We start from the raw sequence: 23,044 nt of genomic DNA, 5'->3' as shown, positions 1-23,044 counted from the left end.
CAATGTGTTCACGATTTTGATAAGACAAGCTGCACCAAGACCCATTTATCACAGGCACATGGTGTGCTTTCTCAAACATATACTATTTGTCATCATTGGGTATTTGTGGTCAAAATGGCAACTCACTGTAATTACCTTGTATTTCTAACATCTACTCAGCCATAGCATGCACTGTTCACATGCCAGCTATATTCAGGTGGTGCAGTACAGAAGGAGAGCAGCACATCCTACTCACTCACTGTAAGAGAGTACGTGGGAGGAGGTGAGAGCAAGTATTCACTGTGTGCAATGTCCTCCTAGGCAGCAAATTTTGAACATGAGGCATGCTCAATATGCAGAGGAAAAATATGCTTGGCAGGATATTGCTGTAGTTTTCCTCCATTTATGGTTAGATACAGATTTGTAAGGAATTCCTGCTTAACAGAATGCTTGTATTGCCTTCCAAAAAATCTAGTTTTGAACTGCTTTACTATCATGTGAACTGAAGAAATTAAGCAGCATCACAGCAAGGAAAGATACCGGTATATGTATAGATATATAAAATTGGTCTATATTGTGGGTGGAAGCTTGTCCCTCCCATTTTTTTCAGTCCAGTCCAGTCCTGTCTGAATGCTCGGTCTCCAGAACCTCCTCTGACAAGTTTCCTTGCTCTCCTGTGAGAATAGGCAGCCCCTGTCACAGAGGAGCAAGGAGGAGGGAGTTCAAGAGATCAGAGGCAAAGCAGCAGTTGCTTCTCTAGTGGGAAAAACCAGATGACCCTCTTCAAAGTGATAAAGTAAACAGCCAGCAACTGATGGAACCGTGGGAGTTTCAAGTAAAACGTGAAGATTTCTCCTGCAGGATAAGCGCAAAAAAGGACCAACGTTGTAAGTTTTATTCTTTTGTTATCTTTTTACCCATTGTAGCAGCATGCACTGGAGCTAAGATCAAAGCAAGTTATGTGCCATGATGCAATTTTGTGATGGGTTTCGAAGCTTTGGGAGAATAAGAAATTATTTTCAGTACACTGACAGCAGGTAAAGGATACTTTGTGGTGCATTATAAAGAATTTTGTTTGCAAATTGTATGTTATTTCTGAAAAGATTTGTGTAAATATAAAATATCATTAATGCTGTATATGGTTTGAAAGTGCATTAACTTTTTCTGCAGTAAGACTTGATTCAATCTGTTTTTACATTGTTTTCTAGATTTAACATTGTAATAGATCTTCATTGCTGAACTGGCCTTTCTGCAGCTGCAGTATCAACCCCAGCTGCAGAGGCTTCAAACAGCTGCTTTCAATTAATGTCACTCTCTAGAAACATTACTCCGAACAAGCATTTGTTGACTTTAGATGTGGGGCTGGGGAAGCACAGGATTTCATAATATGTGCGCCTGGTGATGTGAGTTATAGACAGCCGTAAAACTGAAAAGGCAGGTCATGACCCAAACCCCTTTGCCCGTGCAATGGATTGTTCCTGTTCCAGTTTATATTTTAACACAGTTTTCATTTTGTGAATTTTACGTTAGATTAACTTTTATGATGTCATCAGCTTCTCACTAAATGAATTCCATAATGAATGGCATCTTTTTCGCTGCACTACATTTGGATATTTTTCAGTTTGTAGTAAATGCCAGGTTTTTCTATGAAGGTCAGAGGTTTACAGGAATTTTACAGCATATTTAATTAAAAATCAGCACTTAATTTTCCCATGGCATTGGCTGACAACATGAGAACATGCTAGCCAGACCTCAGCCCTGAGTTAAACTGAACCACACACTAACCATTAGATCTCTATCATGGAGGCCCTCCACAGTAGGGACCACAGCCAGCTCCACTACTTAAGTAAACAAAGTCTGTCTCTTTCCACACCACTGCGGTGTATGTGTGTGTGTGTGTGTGATTACATGCATCTGTGTGCATAAGCACTTCTACACCCAAAATCTGTGAAGGCTCCGATCCAACTGTAACAATGTAAATTGTTTCAGGTTCAAAGTGTGCTCTGTTGTTGCCACCCACCCTGCTGTGGGAGTGTAGCAGGACCATTTTTAGCAAGTTGCAGAGTGATATATTCTCTGTGAAGTTATCGAAACAATGGCTTTGTTTTGTAGCAAAAATAAAAACTCTGTGGAAGTTTTCTGCTCTCTCAATCCTTCCATCCTTGATGCAAAAGATTTGTGTGCAAGTTTGGCTTAATGCAAATCTGTATTTTAATGTACAGTTTTCCTGGAAAGCTACAGTAGGAAGGTTCTTGTTCAATGTCAAGGAGATGCTACATCCCTCCATGCTCAGTATCCTTTGATTGTGTTTGAGTTTGACTTTATGGGCGGATGAGCCAATTAAACTGTCCAAATGTCCATTAAGCTGGACAGTAACTTTAATAAACATTAAGAGAAATCTAAACAGATTCATTTAGACTAATGCTGTCTGTTTGGCTGAATCACTGGAGAAGAGTACTGACAGTGGTTCCAAAGTTGACTGGGTAGAGACCATTTACTCTGGATTACGGAAGGAATGTAAAATGCGGTCTTTTTGGTCACTGATCGCATTTGGTTGTTTGAGGGCAGACAATGTGCAGCTATGTTGAGAAGATTACTGGTGAACTTATTCAAAAATACTTTTATCTGGAATCACAAATTAAGCTTTGCAGATTGTTGTGCTGCAATATGACTATATATAATCTGTATCAATTAGCATAGAAGGGGGTGGCAAAACTCTGAATGTGTTACAGCCAATATGTCAAAGATGTCTGCTAGTTGGAGGAGAAACAGTTGAACTTTCGGTCTTCTAGGAAATCAGAACAGAATGACTTTGGTTAATGAGGGAATACAACACTTTCTCTTGCACTCTAATTACAAGGAAGAAAAACGCGTTGAGGCAGAGTAACCAGTGTTATACTTGGTTATGGGATGCTTTGTTCTGCTCTTTGTATTTCCCCGAACTGCTTCTTTATTTTCTCAGTTCAGGCGCTGTGTGAATCAAACCCTCATCTGTCAAAGTGGACTTTATCTGGGCGCCATTCACTGTTCTAATTCAACCTCAAGCTAGAGACAGAACAGGCATTGGTTACCATGGCAACTGTCCTGTTACAGACCTGAGACAAGACAAAGTTTTTCTTTTTTTTCCCCTCCAAATGAATCATGATAAAACGTACATCTGTTGCTATGAATGTTAGCAGTACTGTGAAGATAATTTTGTCTGCAAGACAAGGTATTTTAGTCTATTTTGCACTTGGCCCAATCAGAAAAATGCACTGAAAACAGGCTCTGGTATGTATTACTCCTGTCCTGCAGTACTCGATGACATTTGAAGTGGACACTCCAGAGAGAGAGATAAAGGTCTTCTTTAGTTTCACAGTATTTTACAGCCAAGACATTATAACCTAAAGCCTGATTTCATGTAATTCAGTATTAATACAAAGCATCAGCTATTGTGTATTTAATGAATGGCTTGAGAATACAGCAGTCCAGATGTATTAAAGAATCATGGTAAAAAAGGAAACATAATGAAATGTGTCTTTGGTTTTCATGCAGCTTTCCAAAAATATCTCTTGCCAAGTGCTGTCGCAGGCTCAGTATACTTTAATACTGTGTGGATTTTGTACACATACAGTATTTTCTGTGCCAACCTGAAAATTATCATTGATTAACTGGCAGATATAGAAAATCACAGATAAAGTAAATAAAATTCAATGTTTTTAAGAGGGGAGTAATCAGTTGGATACACAAAGATTAGTAAGTCTGTCACAAGGATTTACAAACTGAATCTGAATCCTGAGAAGCTTTTGTCAAAGTTGAGAAGAAAACAACCCATATTATGTTCCTGAGATGCCATTGGCGTTAATGAAATCGTTCTGTTGAAGTATACTACTGGGTAGGATCAAAGATCCAGGATTTTTGAAACTCAAAGTCAAGATATCTGAAGTCAAATACTGACATTTTGGGCTGTTGTTTTTACCGACTGGGGAATGTGACTCAGCAATCTACGGTACTTTCTTTTTCCTGAATTTCTTACCCCACCTTTAATGGTTCTGTGATCAATGGTTCCACTGATTAATATTTCTATGATTTTCTGATTATTTGACATTTACATTTCATATGGGTCCATTCATTATTATCATTATTGTTGCTCTCCCAGTTGAGGTTAACATAAGTGCTGATCATGAGTTTTCAATGGCTTCTCTGTATTCTCACCATAACTTTACTGATCTCTTAAAGGATTCCTCAGCTTTTCTCTGTTCAGAGAGACCAGATAAAGCACCAGCCCCAGTGCTGCCATAAAACTCCTAAAACCCATGAGCCCTAAAGATGAAGCCAAATTATGAGAGTGGGAGAATCCACAGGTCAAAGGTGTCTTCATGCATGCCTACTTTTTTAGTATATATCTGCCTACCATAGTACCAGACTTCTTTCTTAAGCTCAACCTAAGTTCAATCACAACATGACACTGCTCATTATTCTCTTACTCGGCTATGACTTTGTCTTCTTGTCTCTAGTTTGAAGAGTCTTGTTGGAACTGTTTACAGGTCTTGGGGAGCACTATTGCATTGGTGAAATAAACTGTACAAAGCCTTTCATGGCTGCTGAGGAATATGTGGGAAATCTGATATATTGAGTTAGAAAATAGTGTGTTTACTGGACATCTTAAGGTTAAAATAACACGACTAGATCTCTAAAAGAACAATCAGCAGTTTAGTTGAACTGTAGGTAACAACAAGATTTCTTGGGTGCCTCCCAGCAAGAGGGTTCTGGGTTTGAGTTCGGATCTGGGCCCATCTGTGTGGACTTTGGATGTTCTCCCTGTGCCTGAGTGGGTTTTCTCCAAGGACTCCGGCTTCCTCCCACAGTCCCAAAAACATTCACATTAAGCTAACTGGCTTCTCTACATTGCCCCTAGGTGTGAGTGTGTGCATGTGTGGTTGTCTGTCTTTGTGTGTCCACCCTGCAATTGACTGGCGACTTGTCCGGGGTGTACAGTCCAGTCCTGTCCCCCCATGACCCTGCATGGATAAGTGGTGTAGAAAATGGATGGACAATATCTCTGGTTATGCTGCATCAATTTTGCTAATTTAAAGAAAAAAGTAGTGATTTTGAGATCTTTTGTGATATGGAAAACATCAACATACTCAATTAAATTTGATATTTTCTTACAGCCCAAGTGAAAATGCTTGAATTTGTACCTAAACAGTAGTTGAGTAAATGTTCTTAGCCACATTCCATCACTGTATGGGAATCCAATGTTAAATCAGTGGAGTACACTTATAACATCTTTCAGCGGTTAATTTATTGTTGAGCCGTCTTCTGCTTCAACCACCACCAGTTTCAGCCAACTTCAGTGTTTAAACCTAATGAGAATCTACGCCGTGTTGATGCACCAGGATGGCTGTAAAAAAAAAAGAAAAAAAAAGAAAGAAAGAAAGAAAGAGGAATTTCAAGGCAGTAAACTCTCCATGGGGGCATTTCAAAGAAACTGATAAAACAGACTCACCATGTTGCAGATTAGGTGTGGTATGAGTATGAAAAAAGCTAATTATCATTATTCCTAAATGCTTACTTCAGCCCAAGAGCAACATTTCACTTACTGCTTCAATATGTTCATTTCTCCCTTTCCATATTTCTATTGTACATATTTTTTTCCATTGATTTAACCGTGCAGCATACCTGCATTTGGAGGTTATTTCCAGTGGAGTATGTGAAAGGACAAAGGTGTGCTTTTATCTGTGGACATCAATATCCTCAGCAGTAATCTGTATGAATGAGACATAGACTAATAACACCTGACATTTGGTCAATGCTTCCAAGATAGACTGCCCTCGCTGAAAAGTTCAAATATTCAGCAAGGATGTGGGGGCTGAGGATGTGTGTGTTTGTGTGTGTGTGTGCAGGCATTTAAGTGTGTGGTTTCGGTGGGAACTCTGCCAGAAAAGGAGAGGCAGGGTTTCAGGGTTTCAGGGGGTCACGCAGCTCCAGAGTGGGAAAGTTCTGCTTTTCATTACATCAACCCATATGTCCACATATCTGCTCCACCTCCCAGACTCCACTCTCTTTCCTGGAATTGTCATGTCAGTCGGTGATCCAATCCTTCTCTCTCTCTCTCTTACTCCCAAAATCGAGATATCTGTGTGACTGTGGGTGATCAAAAGGACATGTGGGCTGGTTGGAGAAGGGTATTGAGAAAAAAAAAAAGAGATTCCTCAGTCAAATTCTTCTTGATATTGCTACGATAGCGTCTGTAAAGACTGACCAGCAAGGCAGAAAAGAGTTGAAAGGCGAGATCCCGGCTCTCTTAGCAGGATAAATCTGCAGAGCTTCACATTTGCTTTAATCTTGATCTTATTTCCCGATTACATTAGGAGAGCCAATTTAATCCACTTGAAGAAAAGCAGCTTGCGACTGAAAACAACCGAACATGAGCCTCAAATTGGATGTTATCAGCAGATGAACTTATGAGCTAAATCATTTTACTGTTCAAAGTGGACAAGAGGTGGGTGGCACATTTCAGTGTGACGCCCAAAATAAACATATTAAAATATATGATCACAATTCATAGTGTTTGAGGAAGTGTGAATAAAAGAATCAGAATTAGTTTAGCCTTCCTTACATGAGCAAACATCTGTGTTTCGTTGCTTTCTATATTTTGGAAAAGTTTTTTTTTTCTCCCCTCACTTTTTGAAGGGAGCACTTGTTCTGGCTTTGAAGTATTCTGTTTCAGTATAGCTGGGCCATATATCTTTGATGAAAACCCTCAACTGAGGGGCTGTGGGAACACAGGAGCTTCGGTTATTTATGCAACGAAGTGGCAGGAGTTAATGAATCACACAGAGAGAAAGCGAGAGGGAGAGAAAAAAAAAGACTCATCATAAAATAAATCCTCACCAAGAACTGTTGTAACTCTATAACAAGTTCCTTCTGAGATATTACCACAAGAGATGACACAACACCACAGAAACAAGGTCGCTGAACTTGCACCCCGCGTAGGAATATTACAGGAGAGCTGCGGTGCGGCTGTAAAGAAGAACTGATCCAGAGTGGCCATTCCTTTGTCCCGCTGCATACATAAGGCCTAGTGGGTGGATGAGTGAAGTCACATGGTCACTTTTCCTTTTTCCCACACAAACACACCCACATCCTCTTCCATGCAGCCGCTCTTCACTCTTCTTCAACTCTGTGTTTACCCGCAGCGGGCAGTCTGCTCCGTCTGGATACTGTAGCAGCATCAAGTTGCGCACTGCAAGCTTTCTTTTTTTTTTCTTTACCACAATGTATCCGAACAGGGGATAACATCCGTCTGCTTTTACTTTTATTCACATTTCTGGAGTCTCTGTCGGAGAAATTCGACATCACATCGTCCGGAGCCAGTTAACTCACCAAGTCAGCATTTTTGTTCCAGGTAATTCAGAGCTTACAGTAACAGTTGCTTACCTTATCGTGTTACTTTTATTTGTGTGGAGCTTGATAAGACTCAAAGTTAGCTTCGGCTAATATAACCCCCCGACTCCCCCCCCACCCAGTCCCGCGTTACTTTTCGTAGTGTGATGGTTTCAAGTTGTAATATGATGCCATGGCACCCATTGCTCTGGATACCATGCTGCTCCCAATCAGGTTGCAAAAGTTTTATTTTTCCTTTGCTGTAGTGAAACAATTTCATTTCCAGTGCTAAATCAATGTATTGTAGTCCCGGCAGAATCTCCTGTGTCCCTCCCACCCCCCACGTCCAGGTAACACGACAACAGGATTTCAGGTTGGCTAATTTGCATGAGGCCTACCTTTTGTTTACTGCCGGCGGAGCTTTACAGCTGCAGGCTGAACAGTAGAAGTGTGGAGGCTGTTGCCACTTTCATCTCACACTGTGTGAGCTTGGTATCCATCAGTGTAGAGAAGAATAACTACGTGTGAGAGTGAGAGATGTTGGATGTCTGAGTGTTATTGGAGAGATAAGATGTTCGCATTCATTATTGCCTTATTAAAATGTACCTATTAAAAATTACTATCATTATATTCACATCAGCTGTGACTTACTCCTTTTTTTTTTTGCACATCAGTAGCTATGTACTTGAAAGCGAGATCAATCATAAAACAATGTTCTTTTTCGCTTTTGTTTCCATCCCTGTAATTACATGAGTCACCACAGAAGCCAGGCAGTATCTTTTCTGTTAAAAAACAACAACCCGGTTGCCTTGACAGCCTGAATGTGAAGTAAGCTGTGTTGTTTTATTCCTCTCTGCCAGAGGACGAGTAGGAGGCCCTTGCAGTGACAGCATGAGTCTGGTGGAGGTGAGGCAGACAGCGGGGTCTCTCACCCTGTCCCTGTCCAGCAACGACTCCAAGGAGCGCTACTTTGACCGCGTGGACGAGAGTGACCCCGAGTACCTCCGCAGCAGGAACATGTCGCCGGACCTGAGGCAGGACTTCAACATGATGGAGCAGAAGAAGAGGGTCACCCAGATCCTGCAGAGTCCAGTATGTAGCCTGCAAGCTCCATATAAGTGCCCTTCCTCCCACATACAATCTTTCACTGTGGATGAGTCATGAACGGAGCTTTTAAAGCCGTAGAGGCATACGTACCTTCACATAAGATTGACTGAAATGAATTGTTTTGGGGTTTTTTTTTTCTTGTTTATGTGAAGGTTATTTCAAACACTTTGTTGTACTTAAATATGGATTTAGCTGTGAGCTGAGGCTGTGAAATATTGCTGCTGTCCACGCTCATGAACATTATCAAGGAGCTCAGTGTCGAACCACAGCTATGAAATGTGCTGCTTTCCCCACTGAATGCGTGTTTAAATATTGACACATCAGTTTTCACCTCTTCCACGTCTCACCAGTGTTATTACTACTACTGGGTATTGGTTTTCTGAACTTGGGGAGTAAGAAGATATCAATACACTTGGGTATCGCAATATTATGTTTTGTGGTACTGTATCGTTTCTCTAAAACACTGTGTGCAGAGATTTGTGGCTGTGGTACTTTTTGTGTTGCGCTCAAACCCCCGACATCTAGACAGCAGTTTTTGCATCTTCAGCCATTTGATTCTTCCACGTGAACTCAGGCTTACAGCATTACAGTATGTAGAATCGCAACCCCTGTATCGTTATCATATCGTCAGCAACCCTGTAACGTGCGGTAACGAAACTTCTCAAGTCAAACGAAACTTGCATTCGCTCCTTTTTGTACCCAGATTTAGAAAAAAATGACTGTTTGCATGGTTTTGCTCATAATCAATCACTGCTAATGTTATTTGATTTAATGTGACATATGAATGGCCCACTAAGACAGCAGCCTATACAGTCTGGTGTGATGAAGTTGAGCGTGGTGTATTGGACATAGTTGGAATTTTATGCAGCTGAATGCTTCTATTCACATGATGAGCATCGAATGAAGTGTTCGGTTGGTATCAGTATCACTTTATGGATGCTGGTATCGATAAAGGATCCATAATTATTCTAACCATACCCAAATTATTCAAATTGATTTTTAACCGATTAAATATTTGGGAGTTTTCAAACAAAAATGCCAAACAGTGTTTGTTCCTGGCTTCTTGGATTTGAATATTGTGCTGACAGTCAGCCAATATAACTAAACTGGCATCTTTGGGTTTTGGAGGGAAAAACAGAAGCAATTTAAAGACATATTGCACCCATTCTTTCCTGACATTTATAGTTTTAAATGATTCAATGAGAATGACATATTCTTTGGTTGTAGTCCTAATTGTGGCATTTTCCTTTAACTCTGCAGCTATTCATGATAACATACCTTATCTTGGTAAAGTATAAACCAGATGGGTGATAAACAGAACAGTGCAGTCTGGCTAGATGAAGTACAAGGAGGTGCAATAAACACATGCCAATGAAGTGTATGGAAATAAGATGAGCCCACACTCATCTGCGATTTCATAACAGGCCCAACAATTGGAGCTCATCTCATCACCATGGGAACCGTGGTCAGATGAAGCAGAATGCTGGAGCTTAGCTACAGCACTCAGGAAAATAGTGCTGTTTTAAGATTCACAGGCTACTCTTGAAGGCAAAAATTGATAGTCGGGTTTAATGCGCCCCCCTTCCACCCTCTGCTTCTTTCACAGACATACAAAGAGGTTTTTTAGTGGTCTGATGTGATTTGTGTACAGTTTTAATAAGGAGCATCTGAAAGCGTGCTGTGCTTCCTGACACTTCCTGAGGAGGTGTTGGAATGAGGTTTTGTGTATATGAGTTGCTAGGTTAAGGGAGCTTTGCGATGATGTTTGTGTTATTTATTCTTTTCTCCTCCCTCCTCACCTGGCCCTAAAGGAAACCCTTTCTTTTTTGCATGTAGGTGTTCAAGGATGAGTTGGAAGGCCTGATTCAGGACCAGATGACAAAGGGCAACACCCCTACAGGTCTCCTGGCTCTGAGGCAGATTGCTGACTTAGTCATGGCCAGCACCTTGGGAGGGGGTGGCCCCCTGACTTCGCCCATCAGTGAGTTGCAATGTGTGTTCGGTGTTTATGTGTGTGAATGTCCCCATCTATCTACGTTCAGGCCTGATTGTTATTCATTGTGTATACCCTGTCCATGTGCATTATGCAGGCTGAATATCTACATTGTCAGGGGCTGAATTGTCAGACTCTTGTGACACTGAACAACCCTGAAACAGCAGAAAAGACAGAAAGTTGTTGACAACATTCCTCATTGACAGTGTTCCTATTAAGGAGCCCTCATGACCAGTCTTGATAATGAATTACAGCAGTTTGCAATGCTAATTATGTTAGCGTAACCTTTTCGCCTTATGTTTTCGGGGAGGTCACAGAGCACCCTGGTGCTGTAAAGATCCGTTTTAAAAACTGTAAATGTTTGGACAGTGTCCCTGTAGAAAACAGCTGTGAGGTCGCCGAGCCAGTCTTGCTCTTTTAAAAAACTGAAGTAGCTGTAAAAGATAGGGTCCTGTATCATTAAGTCCTTATATGGTATTACAGCCCAAAAATACCCTACAGTTTCTTGTGGCAAATTCCTATAAAGGTCTTTCTTAAGTTTCAGCTGTAGAGACTCAAGCTGCCTGGGATGCTTTATCTTTATATACTGGGGAGGCAAACCATGTAAACATCCTTGTAGTTGTTTGAGAAAATACAATTTTAATGTTGTTTGTGCATATCAAGTTACAGATGATGTTATGTCTTGTGGCAGGCTTTGGGATGGTGACTCCAGTCAATGACTTGTATGGCATTGAGTCTCCCTCCTTTGCTAAAGGGGAGAAACAGAGTCGCTGCAAGTTGGCCAGCCTCTACAGGCTTGTTGACCTCTTCAGCTGGGCTCGTTTTACAAGCTCCTACATTACTGTGAGTACAACTTCACCATCCCGCTCCACTGCACATCTGCTTATGAATGCTGCACAAGGTTTGTGTATCTTTATGTGGTCCTCCTGTTCTCTGGCTCCTGGAATGCTTCGAGGGGAATACCTCTTTATTTTCAGAAGTCATATATTATTTATAGTTATAAAAGTCACATATGTGAATATGTACGGGTCCCCAGCAGCAGGAATTCACATTGAAATATGTGATGCACACTGCGATGTCAAGATGTAGAGCTCATATTTTCCCCAAAGACAATGCCTAGAAAGTGAGTTTTATCAACCCACACACTGATTTTTTGGGGGTTTTTCAGAGTGAGGAGAGCTTTTCTTTTGAGGTGCAGAGTTTCCTTTACCCTTGAATCTGTGAAATGGGTTTCCCTGCTCTGACTAGCTGCTAACCCAGCCCAAAGAACTTTGTTTTAGTTTTTTTAGAGATTTGGTTTCCCATGGCGTCAGCGCTTTTTAACAGGGTTTTTGACCCCGAGAAGTATTTACAGGGCAAACATACCTGCAGAAGCATCATATGGGTCAGAAATACATACATACTGTACCTCAGTCACAGATTCCCCTGCACAAGCTGCACACACATCAGAGACAAGCCATAATGTTGGAATTTACATGTTATTTATTTTTATTGTAATCCAGGTATGTTTTGGATTTTAATAATGTGTTCATTTTGTGTCAGGTACGGATCAACAAAGAGCAGGACCATGTTCTAATCAGTCCACGAGGTCTGTCTTTTGCTGAGGTGACGGCAGCAAATTTGGTAAGTACGATGACTGAGTGTTTTTCCCTATTTTTCTATCATCTGTATGGACTGCACTGTGAGCGAAATATACAGCATGTATTTAATTTTTTGATGAAATTAAAATCAAGTTAATTCAAAATTAAAATTAAGTTAATTCAAAATTAAAATTAAACAGAAATTTGAAAATATCAGTGAGGAATAGGTTATGTAAGTGCAGTAAGACGGTTTTGTGACTTAATTCGATTAAAAATGGCCAGGTACCTGCAAGTGACATGTATTGTATGTATTGTTATGTTCTATGTACAGTGTAAACGTTGGACATGACCATTTGGAGTATCAATATTTGATATTAAGCAAGTTCCACAACTGCATAAATGATGATGTGTATTGTGGTACATGATTAAGTGATGATGCCTTAAAGGTGCTTTGTGGAGTTTGTAGTAGATGTTTTTATAGGTGTGTGCCCCTCTTTTGTTTGTATGACATGCAGCAGTCATCACACAACAACACACATCATCTCAGCCACGAGATGATACACGTGCACATAGTAAAGACAGAAATTATAGATGAAGGAGACTAACTAACTTGCAAACATGGCTGTAAACAAAGCTGATTCCAAAATGTTTTCAAAAAACAGCTTTACAAATGATTTAAAAGGAGAGAAATTTATTCTCTTAGGCATGAAGGATACACACACAATGTGATTTTGTAAGAAATTAATTCATGTAGACATAACTTTGTTTCCAAAAACCTCCACAAGGTGCTGTTTATGGTTCAATCACACTGTACATAATTACAGTATTATTAGTGTTTTCAGTTATGAATCTTTTGTGCTCTGAAATAACAATAAGTTGGTTCTTTTTTTTTCTGTCATGTGTAGGTGAAAGTAAACATAATCGGTGAGGTGGTGGACCAGGGTTCTACTGATATGGGTATCGACCACTTTGGGTTTGCTCCTCATGCTGCCATTTACTCAATGCGCCCTGATGTGAGATGTATCATCCACATACATACCCCTGCTACAGCTGCAGTAAGTACGCTCCAGGCCATTATTAAATGAACTTCATCTTAATCAAAGCATAAAGGCTGGTGCTAAATGCTTATTTTGCACTAGAGGAAAAAGGCAGGATAAAAAGCAGCCCCCTGCATGCCTACTTACTGATGCAGGCACCCTGTAATGCACTTTTACCATTTCCTTTGAAGCTTGGCTGTAAAATGCACAGCACATAATGAAAACTGGAATGTTAAGTTTTATTTAAAAACGTGGCTGTGTTTAGATGTTGGTATCTCACAGACTTAGTTGTTTTTATTCCATGTTAACAGGTGTCCTCTATGAAATGTGGCATCCTGCCCATTTCCCAGGAGGCTTTGCTTCTGGGAGACGTGAGTTGCTATGGTTACCATGGCAGCTTGGATAATAAAGAGGAGAAGGTGGAGTTTCAGAAAGCTCTGGGCCCTACTGCCAAGGTACCGTCAAACCAAGGGACTTCATTAGTGACAGGCTGACTTTCTCATGGGATTATTATATTGTACTGTACGCACAGCTGGCTGTGCATGAGGTTGTTGCTCCTGTTGGTTAGAAAATGTATATGAATTAATACATGTGCATTTAGTGTAAACTATAGGAATGAAGTTTGTCTTACAAATGCTTTGTCAGGGGCTTTGTCTTTTGCTGTTCAGTTACTTCACCATCACCATATCTGCACATGAAGGGAGCAGAATATTCTAATGGTATAGACATTTTGGGAAATATATGTATTTGCTTTAATTGTTGAGATTTAGGTGAAGAGACTGAAATCAGTCTCATATGTGTCTGCTGAATATGAGGCTAAAGCCAGGAGATGGTTAGCTTAGCATAAATATAAGGAGCAGTGGAAAACAGCTAGCCTGACTCTATGCAGAACTTAAGAAAACCCCACCCAGACTGACATTATTTTTTTCTCACGGTGGCAGAGTTATGACCTGTCCCACTCTGCCTCTGACTGGCTAGTTGCCTTTGTTGGTTGAGATGGTTAGGACTAAAATCAAATTCAAAATCAAACTCCAGTTCTTGCACCCCTATAAATAGTTTGGCACATAACTCCCTGTAAAACCACAACTTGAATTTTACTCTTCATTATTTGTACAGTTTAAAAAGAGCTTGTTTTAACACGTAAATTAGTTAGCTTTAGAAGCCTTTGTAATGGATTTTTGTAGGTTGCTGTTGTATAAAACTAAGCTATCTGTTTTCCCCTGATACCAGTTTGTATGCTAAGGTAAGCTAACTGACTGCTTTTTGTCACCTTATTCAACAGACGGATGTGACACTGGTATTGATCTTCTCATCTAACTGCCCCAGAAATCAAATTTGCATGCACAATAGAGACTATTAGAGAATATTAGAAGCACCTCTTAAACTGTCAGCTTCACCCCACAGATGGATTCACAGATGCTGTCTCTCACCTGTCGACACCATCAGTTCATCACATTTATATTTTATTAATTTCACAGTCCAAAATTAGTAGAATGGCACAGTGAACAGTAATGTTTGTCTTATGGAGGATCGCAGCGATTGTATTAGCACTACATGTGTGTCTTGTTTGTGGGAATATCTGCTACTTAATGTATACACAAATTAATTAATTTACATTGGCATATCTGGATAAGCACTGGCTCAGCTGCATTTGTTTAGGGAATCATGATGATTATGGGGCAGCTCAAGGATTTCCTGTTTTTCAGGTGATGATGCTGAGGAACCACGGGCTGCTGACTATGGGAGAAACGATCGAAGAGGCTTTTCACTATGTGTACCACTCACAGCAAGCTTGTGAAATCCAGGTATGAAAAGCTTGATTTCTATTCTTGGTGCTACCTGTGAGTGATAATAAAATGCAATTGCACCCTTCAGGTCAGAGCAGTTTATAAACACAAACGTGGCCTTGATACACTTTTAAAAGCTAACTACACATGTATAAATCACTTGTTTAATTTTTTATCATTTCACTCGTCACATCAAATGTTTTTCATTTCTCTTACAAATACGTCAGACTTGGTTGCAGATAGATGAATGTTACAGCAGTGCCTGAAATGGAAGCAAATCCGAGGTCTAACATCCAATATGTTTGAGTAAGGCTAGCCAAAGTCAAATATGTGCTCGAGAACGCTGGGCGCAGTCAGTCAGATGGAGCCCTGCAGTGTTCCTGAGCCACCTGTTGTTTTGTGTCGAGGAGGCAGTGTTTTCATCATCCTGCTGTATCTGGCTTGTGTTTGTTTTTCCATTGTTTTTGACACATTGACATATCAGTTCACATATAATTCCAACTCTTGTGAAATGAACATCCTGCTGAAATGGATGTTGTCAAAGAAAGTTTTGAAATTGCAGAATTGTATTTAATACATGAGAGGGAATCATCAGTAACTTCGCACAGAGTGATACGTTTTATTGTAGCTCCAAATTCGTTTAGAATAACATTGTTATCACGTGCATTTGTTTAGGTGAATGCTTTGAGTTGTTCACGGGATGCAGACAGCCTCATGCTCCTGGACAGGGAGAAGTTTAAACCCCTGACCCAGGGAGTGGCTGCTGCCGGGGTGGTGATGGACAAAGAGGTCAAGTGGAAAGTCGGCGAGGCTGAGTTCGAGTCCCTTATGAGGATGCTGGACAACCTGGTGAGTGAACCCTGACCTTTGCTTTTTACCCATCATGCTTTGAGTTTCCTGTCTCAGGCTCTTCCTAGGGAAGTGTCTGATTAGAGAACACAATGAAACCAGTTGTGGATGCGTTTCTGTTTTTCTAATGTGAAAATGGTATAAGTCATGAATGGTTGTCGGTATCTCAATATGTTTTCACTTAAATTACATATACTCTTGTAATTATTGTGAAACCATGATAAACATGATATTTGTCAGTTTATGGCTAACATGCTGCCTGCTGGTCTTTTTACACCTTTAAGATTTTTCCACTGTGCTGCACTTGTGTCAGGTTAAGTCCTGCTATTCTAACCACACAGGTAATGACCAGACCCTGACATGTTCTGTGGACACAGAAGATGTCAGACTGCGTCTGTTTGAGTGCGCTACTCGCAAACAACTGTGGCTGCAGCTGTGTTAGCTCTGTGTGATCATAGCCTGCCTGCCTTCTCAATCATAGCTTCCAGATGGTGAGGCATGCTGTGAGCAGTTACCGCCACACAGCCCACACAATCACTTAGTGTAAGGACTGTAGTGGACTCAATTTGGAAATTGGATTTGGCCTTTTCTCTAAGACTGTTGCATATGACGCTGGATGCAAATGCCACTGCTCTCATTGCAGCGAGGTTGGTCTGTGCCAGAAGGTGGAGTTGGCTTGTTGAAAGTGATGTCAAAGACACTAAAGGTCACCGCTAATAATACAGAGGGAAATAAAAGATTTAGAACAAAGCCTGTAAAATATTTAAAGCAACAAATATTACAGAAGAACACACAGTACAATATATTACTTCCTGAAAGCAAAGACGGAGATGAAATGGAGAAACAGATGAGGTGTGAGTGTGAAGAGTCTTGTCGAAGGCCTTATCCACATGTATCTGGGTATTTTTCAAGACGACCATCTTCCCCTTTGGTCTTTTGTTCACGTGCAAGCAGCTTTTTAGGTTGCTAGAACTGGAAACGATTTCTAAACAGCAGATTTTTTTGAAACTCTGCTTTCTGTTTATGTGTTTGGGTATATGAAATGGAGCGTTTGCAAAATGATAATGTCATCTAGTCAATCTAGTCATCTAGTCAGCACTGATGTTAGATCTTTGTTTGCAATGCTAGGTCTAATTACAAGTTTGCAAGTTAACTTTGAGGTCTACGGTTTTGGTTCATTTCGCTTAAACCGAAGACGATCACTACACATGTTATTCTCTGGTGACTGACAAATTGTCGCTGTTATTGCTGCCCACTGGTTTGGCAAGCTTGTTTGAGGCGGAGGGAGTCATTTTAGAGATATTTTGTCAAAATAATAATAATGAAAAAGATCAGGAGAGGAAAAATATCTGTTTAGTGTGGAAAATGCCTCACTGTTGGAAAAATGTGACCAGTTTCATTAAAAATGTTCTTGCATCCATCCTTTTATCCATTTGTTATATTTAAATAGCAGTCTGTCACAACCAGCAACAGTAAAAAAGTAATACTGTACTCCCAGAATGCATTTTTTGTGTGTATAAATGGACTTAAATGATGTATGTGATGATGCATATTTTGTGTTTTAGATGTTTCAATTCCAAAGCCTTTCAAGTCTTCTTTTCTGTGGTAATCGTTTCATTCTGCCTGCAAGAAAATGCCGATTTTGATTTTGATTGTAGTGATGCACTCTTGACTTCAGACTACACTGTACACATACTGTGAATCCTGATTTCCTGATCTCTCCCACCTTTGATGTATTGTTAACTGCATGCTCTTTGAAACCAAAGTTTTATCTTTTCCCTTCGAAACTGGGCATGTCTGCAGAAAAGCTACTTGTTTTTTGGGGGGGGGTTTTTTGTTTAATTATTTAGAAGCATTGTGTAAGTGGATTGTGGGTGGCCCGTACATCTTTTGATTTTTGTTTGTATTATGGTCAATATGTCTTATTTAATGATTTCTGAGGGAAGGCTGAAAGGCAGTGAAAAATGCTGCCAACAGTTTCACCTCAAGCAAATAAAACTGTTCAGTTAGAATAAAGTTTCCTATTCGTGTGCCCCTCTAGGGATACAGAACAGGCTACTCTTACAGGAACCCCATTGTCCGTGAAAAGCCCCGCTCTAAGAATGATGTGGAGATCCCTGCCACGGTGTCAGCTGTGCCACCGGAGGACAGTGAGTCGGGTCTGCGAAGCCCCCTCAAGTTTATGGTGCAGAAACAGCAGAGAGAAAGGACCCGGTGGCTCAACTCGCCCAACAGCTACTTGAAGGTCAATGTTCCTGAACGGTCACCCAGCGGGGATGTCAGCCCCAGGACCAAGACCGTGGTGCGTTGATTTCCATGTCAAACTGTAACAAGAAATGTATTAATCTAACTGTCAGTGTTGTTGCCCGTGTGGGAAACAGTGGTCGCAGTAGCGGCTTTTCCTTTGTATTGGCCTGCCCTCTTGTGGTCAGTTTGATACATACATGTTTTGATTCTTTTAAGTTGTCTCCCCAATTTATTAGCTGTATATTCTTACCCTCAGTGGATGAAGTCTTCACAGCCAGGCAACAGCACTGGCACACCCATAAAGATCGAGGACCCCAACCAGTTTGTGCCACTCAACACTGATCCCACAGAGGTTCAGGATAAGAGGAACCGGGTCAGTAGAAACACCACAATGTTTTTCACACCACATTGTCCCTGCATGTTATAATTTTCATACTCACAAGACTTGATTTTATTCATTCATACTGGCTGCATTATATGTTGACTAAAGCTTTTATTTGAAAAATTACACCCAGTTTTAAGCCCAAATATACCTTTTAAATATTGCATATTTTATGATGTGTGGCATAGAAATTAGCACTAGACTTGTTTTTTGATAAATTTATGCTGATGTGGGCAACTTTGGCAGAATTTATTTTTGTCCGTAAATCAATAAATGCCATAAAACAATAAAATTGTCCATAGTCATTTCCCACATCCCAATTTGGTGTTGCCACATTGTCTGCTTTATTCAACCAAAAGTATAAAATTTGACAATATTCAGTTAACTGTCAACAACAACAAAGAAAAACATAAAATCCTCATATTTGAGAAGCCTGAAACAGCAAATGATTCACATTTTTGCTTTAAAAAATAACTTAATTGATTATCGATTGTCAGTTAATTTTTTGAGCTACAGAAGCCTGATGGCTTTATCTTCTGAAGAACTCTACTTTCATTTGCTGAATGTTTCATATTAGCAGTTGCAATATGGTATTAAGATATTGTATGAAATGTCAAAGATTCCTGAACCAGTCCTGAGTATGATTATGGTGGATGCATTTGTTCAGATAAAGGAACAGCACAGAGGGGACCAGATGACCCCAGGACCAAAGTCTCAGTTACTAGCAGGAATTGTTGTGGACACCATCCCAGGACCAGTGAGTATATTTACCACTTGTGAAATATCACAGTTGTAACAACTTTGCGTGATACAGAATGTGTTCCTGCAGTTGTTTTTCTAAATTTATGCAGCACAGTAAACCCAGTAATAAAGTCAAATATCCTGCTGCTGTTGCAAAATATCACTGAATCAAATTAAAATAATTGCACATTTGACGTATGGAAGCTACCAGAAATGTCTGCTGTTGTCATAAAATGCCGTATAGATTTGAGATGCACAGGATTTCAAGAGATAACCGTAATGTCTCTTTATTATTTTCTCCTTTCACTCAGGCTTTCATTGTTGAAGATGAGGAATACACTCGCTCTCTTCCTCCCAACCCTTTTAACAATCTCACAGAGAGGGAGCTGGAGGAATACAAGAACACGGTGGAAAGAAAGCAGCAAGGCCAAGAAGGTAGTCTTAAAGTGCACCATTACTCTTTAGAGGCACGGAAAACCTCTGCTTAATTTAATCCTGTGCTTCGGTTTACACAAAATCACACCTGATATAATCCCATGTAGAATGTAAGAAAGTGTATGATGTTTTGAAGTCAATACTTTAGAGTCACAGTGCTCATGAAAGAAAGTGATGCAAGGACAACGGTAATCTGGAAGGCTAACAGTGCTAACAGTTAGCCTTCCAGCCACACATTAGCCACACATTAGCCAAATGCAAATGAATTATAATTACACAGTTACTTGCGCCTAATATTAATATTACAATTTTATATATTCCAACAGTTTGTTATTGCATCCAAATAATAACAATGTCATTAGCTTGTAGTCCAGGCAGTTAATTAGAGTATGTGGTTCCTGTCTGGAGGAAATGTTGAAACTACTTTCACTTAAATGAGGATATTCCTGCAAAAATGCCAGCAGGAGAAAAATGTCGGTCCATGGTTTCACAGTTCCTCTGATATGTGAAGTCAGCTCACAGGGACAGTGAGAGATGAGCTGCGAAGACATTGGTCTTGTCAAACTGAATCTTGATTGCGACTGAAGTTATGTGCGTGGGAGGTAAACACGTCTACAGCTGTGTTATTGTAGTAGCACCATTATTTTTCACTTTTAAAATAATGTGTCAGTCAAATCAAAACACATCAACTGCAAGGGATTACAAGGATGTTTGTAAAATTGTTAAACCAGACCAGTGGTCAGTGTTTTTTGGGTGTTTTTTTGTCTCTATTTGCAATGCTAACAGCAGGGGCCTTGTCATCTTATTGAAGTAAAGGTTAGCTTGTTCACTTATCAGTTGTCAGTTAGCTATTTCACCACCTGGCAATGATTATTATTAATTCAAGTAAGCTATTCATAGCTAGCATCCTAGTTAGCTGATAATGACATTTGTATCAGCATCAAATATACTTTGTGCTCAGTGCTAATTGGCCAATGTTAGCATTCTAACATGCTAAAGTAAGACGGTGAACATTTCACCATCAAAACATCAGTATAGTATCATTGTCCTTGTGAACATGTTGGCATGTTTACATTACAGATAGCATTTCTGTATCAAAATGTTTGGACAATGACTAGACCTTGTATGTTATATATTCTGTTGAGTTGTGTACTTGCGTTATTCTTAATGTTTCCAATAATGTTCAAATCTGTAATGTTGGTTGCTTGTCAAGAGTAGGAGAGGAGAGAGAAGGAGGGTGAGGAAGCAAGTCCATTAATGCAAACACTTCTGCCCGAGTCATGTAAAGATAGTTTTTCACCTGCAATGGTGGTTATTTAACCCTCAAGGCGACATCTCCCATGATCCCATGTTACCTGCCTTTTTGTTTTCATTTAAAGCCCCCTAGCAGCATACAGCATAGCAGCTACATACTGTGCGTTCAGCATTTAGCTCAAAGCATTGCTCTGCCAAAATACAGCCTCACAGAGCTGCTAGCATGACTGTCAAGGTGACTGTTAAATGATCATACCAGCTTTGATGAAGGACTGATCTGTGATAACTTTAATCTTTTTACAGAAGATGATGATGCCACTGATGCAGATGAGATGACAACCTTTGATGGCTCTACTATCTCCCTCTCTCTTTCTCCCATAATGACACCAGCTAAACAAGGTAATTTCTGTAGTTACTCAGTCGGCATTGAAATTATTAGATGTTAAAAATAGTTCCTTGTTTGTTTCTGTATTTTCTGTCACTCTGGCGTAATCTGTATTATTACAGTCTTGTCTGTTGTACTTTTCATCCACATCCCTCTTCACTGACTTGTTTTCATCTGTTCACAGACACAATTCCTAATGGGAAAGACCACTTGACAGAGCTGGAGGAGGATCTGAGCATCGAGGTTTCCAAGCTGAGCGTGAGCACTGCAGAAACGGTGGAAATCTCTATCACATCGAAGGAGAAGACGGGAGAGGCTCAGACCCCGGAGAGCCAAACAAAGTCCCCCAAGAAAAAGAAAAAGAAGTTCCGCACACCTTCATTTTTGAAAAAGAGCAAGAAAAAGAAGGATGAGAAAGAAAAAACAGAAGCCTGAGGGTGTTTACTGTTAAAACAATTAGTGTTTTGAAAGGAATACATCAAAATTATGTTCTGAATTTTCAGCTTGTTGAAGAGAAGTGAAATAAGACTTAGTCTTTAAGTCTCCCAGGACTGTGTTGTTTTTACACATCTTCCCTCATTCACGACTATTACTTCATGTGAATGTTTTTCTAAGATAGTATAATGGATGTTGGTTTTTATTATTTCCCACGAGAATTTGTTATTGACCACGCCAGAAGGACTCAGCAGACTGAAATCAAATGAAAGGTTAATACAAAAACTGCGATGTTTGTGGGCGTTATTACCCATATTTTTAATGGGATTTATAAATGGATATTGTAGGAATACAAAGTTGTTAAGGTAAGCAAAACGTCAGATGACAGTAATGATTTTTTTCCCTTTTTGCACAAGTTCATTGTTGAATGTATACAGAAAGCTTAGAAAATTGTTTTACCAATATAAAATCTAACAATCACCCTAATAGTGTCACAGTGGCTGAACATATTAATATTATACAACGTTTAGCCTTAAGAAGTATGATTTGTATCTGAACCTATTCATAGGTATATGATCTTCTAATAATATATGTTGGTTTATATTATAGATATTACAATATAGTGTTTGATAGTTACATAAATGATTTGATAGTCTTTACATATTTACCTTACATTCTAACTCTTATACTAGACATGCTGTGAGTGAGAATTCAGTAATAATTCATGTTTTTACATTCATGTCAGTGGTATTGTTCCCATGGTTGCTGCTTTATTGTAATTGTGACAAGAAATCGACTGTGACTAACAGGAAGAACTCAGCCAAGTGACGATTCGTGCATATTGATGTTTAGTGACAAAGTCTGACTTTTATAGAACTGACAGAAAATCACTAGTTGTTTGGATGCTAACAATGAAAGTGCCAAGACTGAACCGTAGAAAGTTGAATGCGATGGACGTTTTGAATCATTTTGTCCAAATAGTCATTTAATGGCAATATGCTATGGAAAGCCTGTCTTCATAACCAGAGTTTGATATAAACTATATTAGAGGACCATATATTTACATCCCAGTCAATAATGTGAATGATTTGTTTTGACCCAAAGGGAGTGAACTTTTTTGCCTTTGTAAATAGTTTGTTTTTGTGAAGTTATTTTGTTAATGCTAAACCAAATGTTAAACAATAAGACGTAGAAATGTGACAGTACAATCTAATAACAATATTTTAACACTACTTTTATCATAATGTTTTTTTTATTCATTTTAATGCACAGTGCATCGTGTTTACAAATTGTATTACTTATGTAATTTGTGTGCCTAGTGCTTGTGTTTTCCTTGTTTACGTTGCTATTTGTCACGCCTTTCCCCCCTCTGTGGTGCTTTACATTACAATCACCTTGCCTCAAAGTCAGCCATTTTAAAATTGCCTTCCATCTGATGTAATAAAAGATGCCATATGTTTCCAGA

General features: G+C 39.7%; 1 protein-coding gene across 4 annotated transcripts; it reads left to right on the top strand.

Moving 5' to 3' along the window:
* The first annotated feature begins 637 nt into the window (after positions 1-637).
* On the top strand, positions 638-23,044 carry add3b (adducin 3 (gamma) b). Of its 4 annotated transcripts, XM_046401429.1 has the most exons (16): positions 638-866; positions 7,298-7,369; positions 8,208-8,439; positions 10,291-10,435; positions 11,139-11,290; positions 11,990-12,070; positions 12,933-13,082; positions 13,376-13,519; positions 14,771-14,869; positions 15,527-15,700; positions 17,742-18,002; positions 18,204-18,320; positions 18,997-19,086; positions 19,382-19,505; positions 21,063-21,158; positions 21,329-23,044. In XM_046401429.1, the coding sequence occupies exons 3-16, from the start codon at positions 8,239-8,241 to the stop codon at positions 21,577-21,579; spliced, it is 2,085 nt and encodes a 694-aa protein (XP_046257385.1). In that variant the 5' UTR covers positions 638-866; positions 7,298-7,369; positions 8,208-8,238; the 3' UTR covers positions 21,580-23,044. The 4 variants fall into 4 exon arrangements, with proteins under 4 accessions (XP_046257385.1, XP_046257384.1, XP_046257386.1 ...); XM_046401428.1 differs by lacking the exon at positions 7,298-7,369; XM_046401430.1 differs by lacking the exon at positions 638-866 and having other exon boundaries at positions 6,599-7,369; positions 21,066-21,158.

Source organism: Scatophagus argus, chromosome 10 (assembly GCF_020382885.2).
Source record: "Scatophagus argus isolate fScaArg1 chromosome 10, fScaArg1.pri, whole genome shotgun sequence".
Taxonomy (NCBI): domain Eukaryota; kingdom Metazoa; phylum Chordata; class Actinopteri; family Scatophagidae; genus Scatophagus; species Scatophagus argus.
Note: the sequence above shows the minus strand (reverse complement) of the source record. Positions and strands in the feature narration are given on the sequence as shown.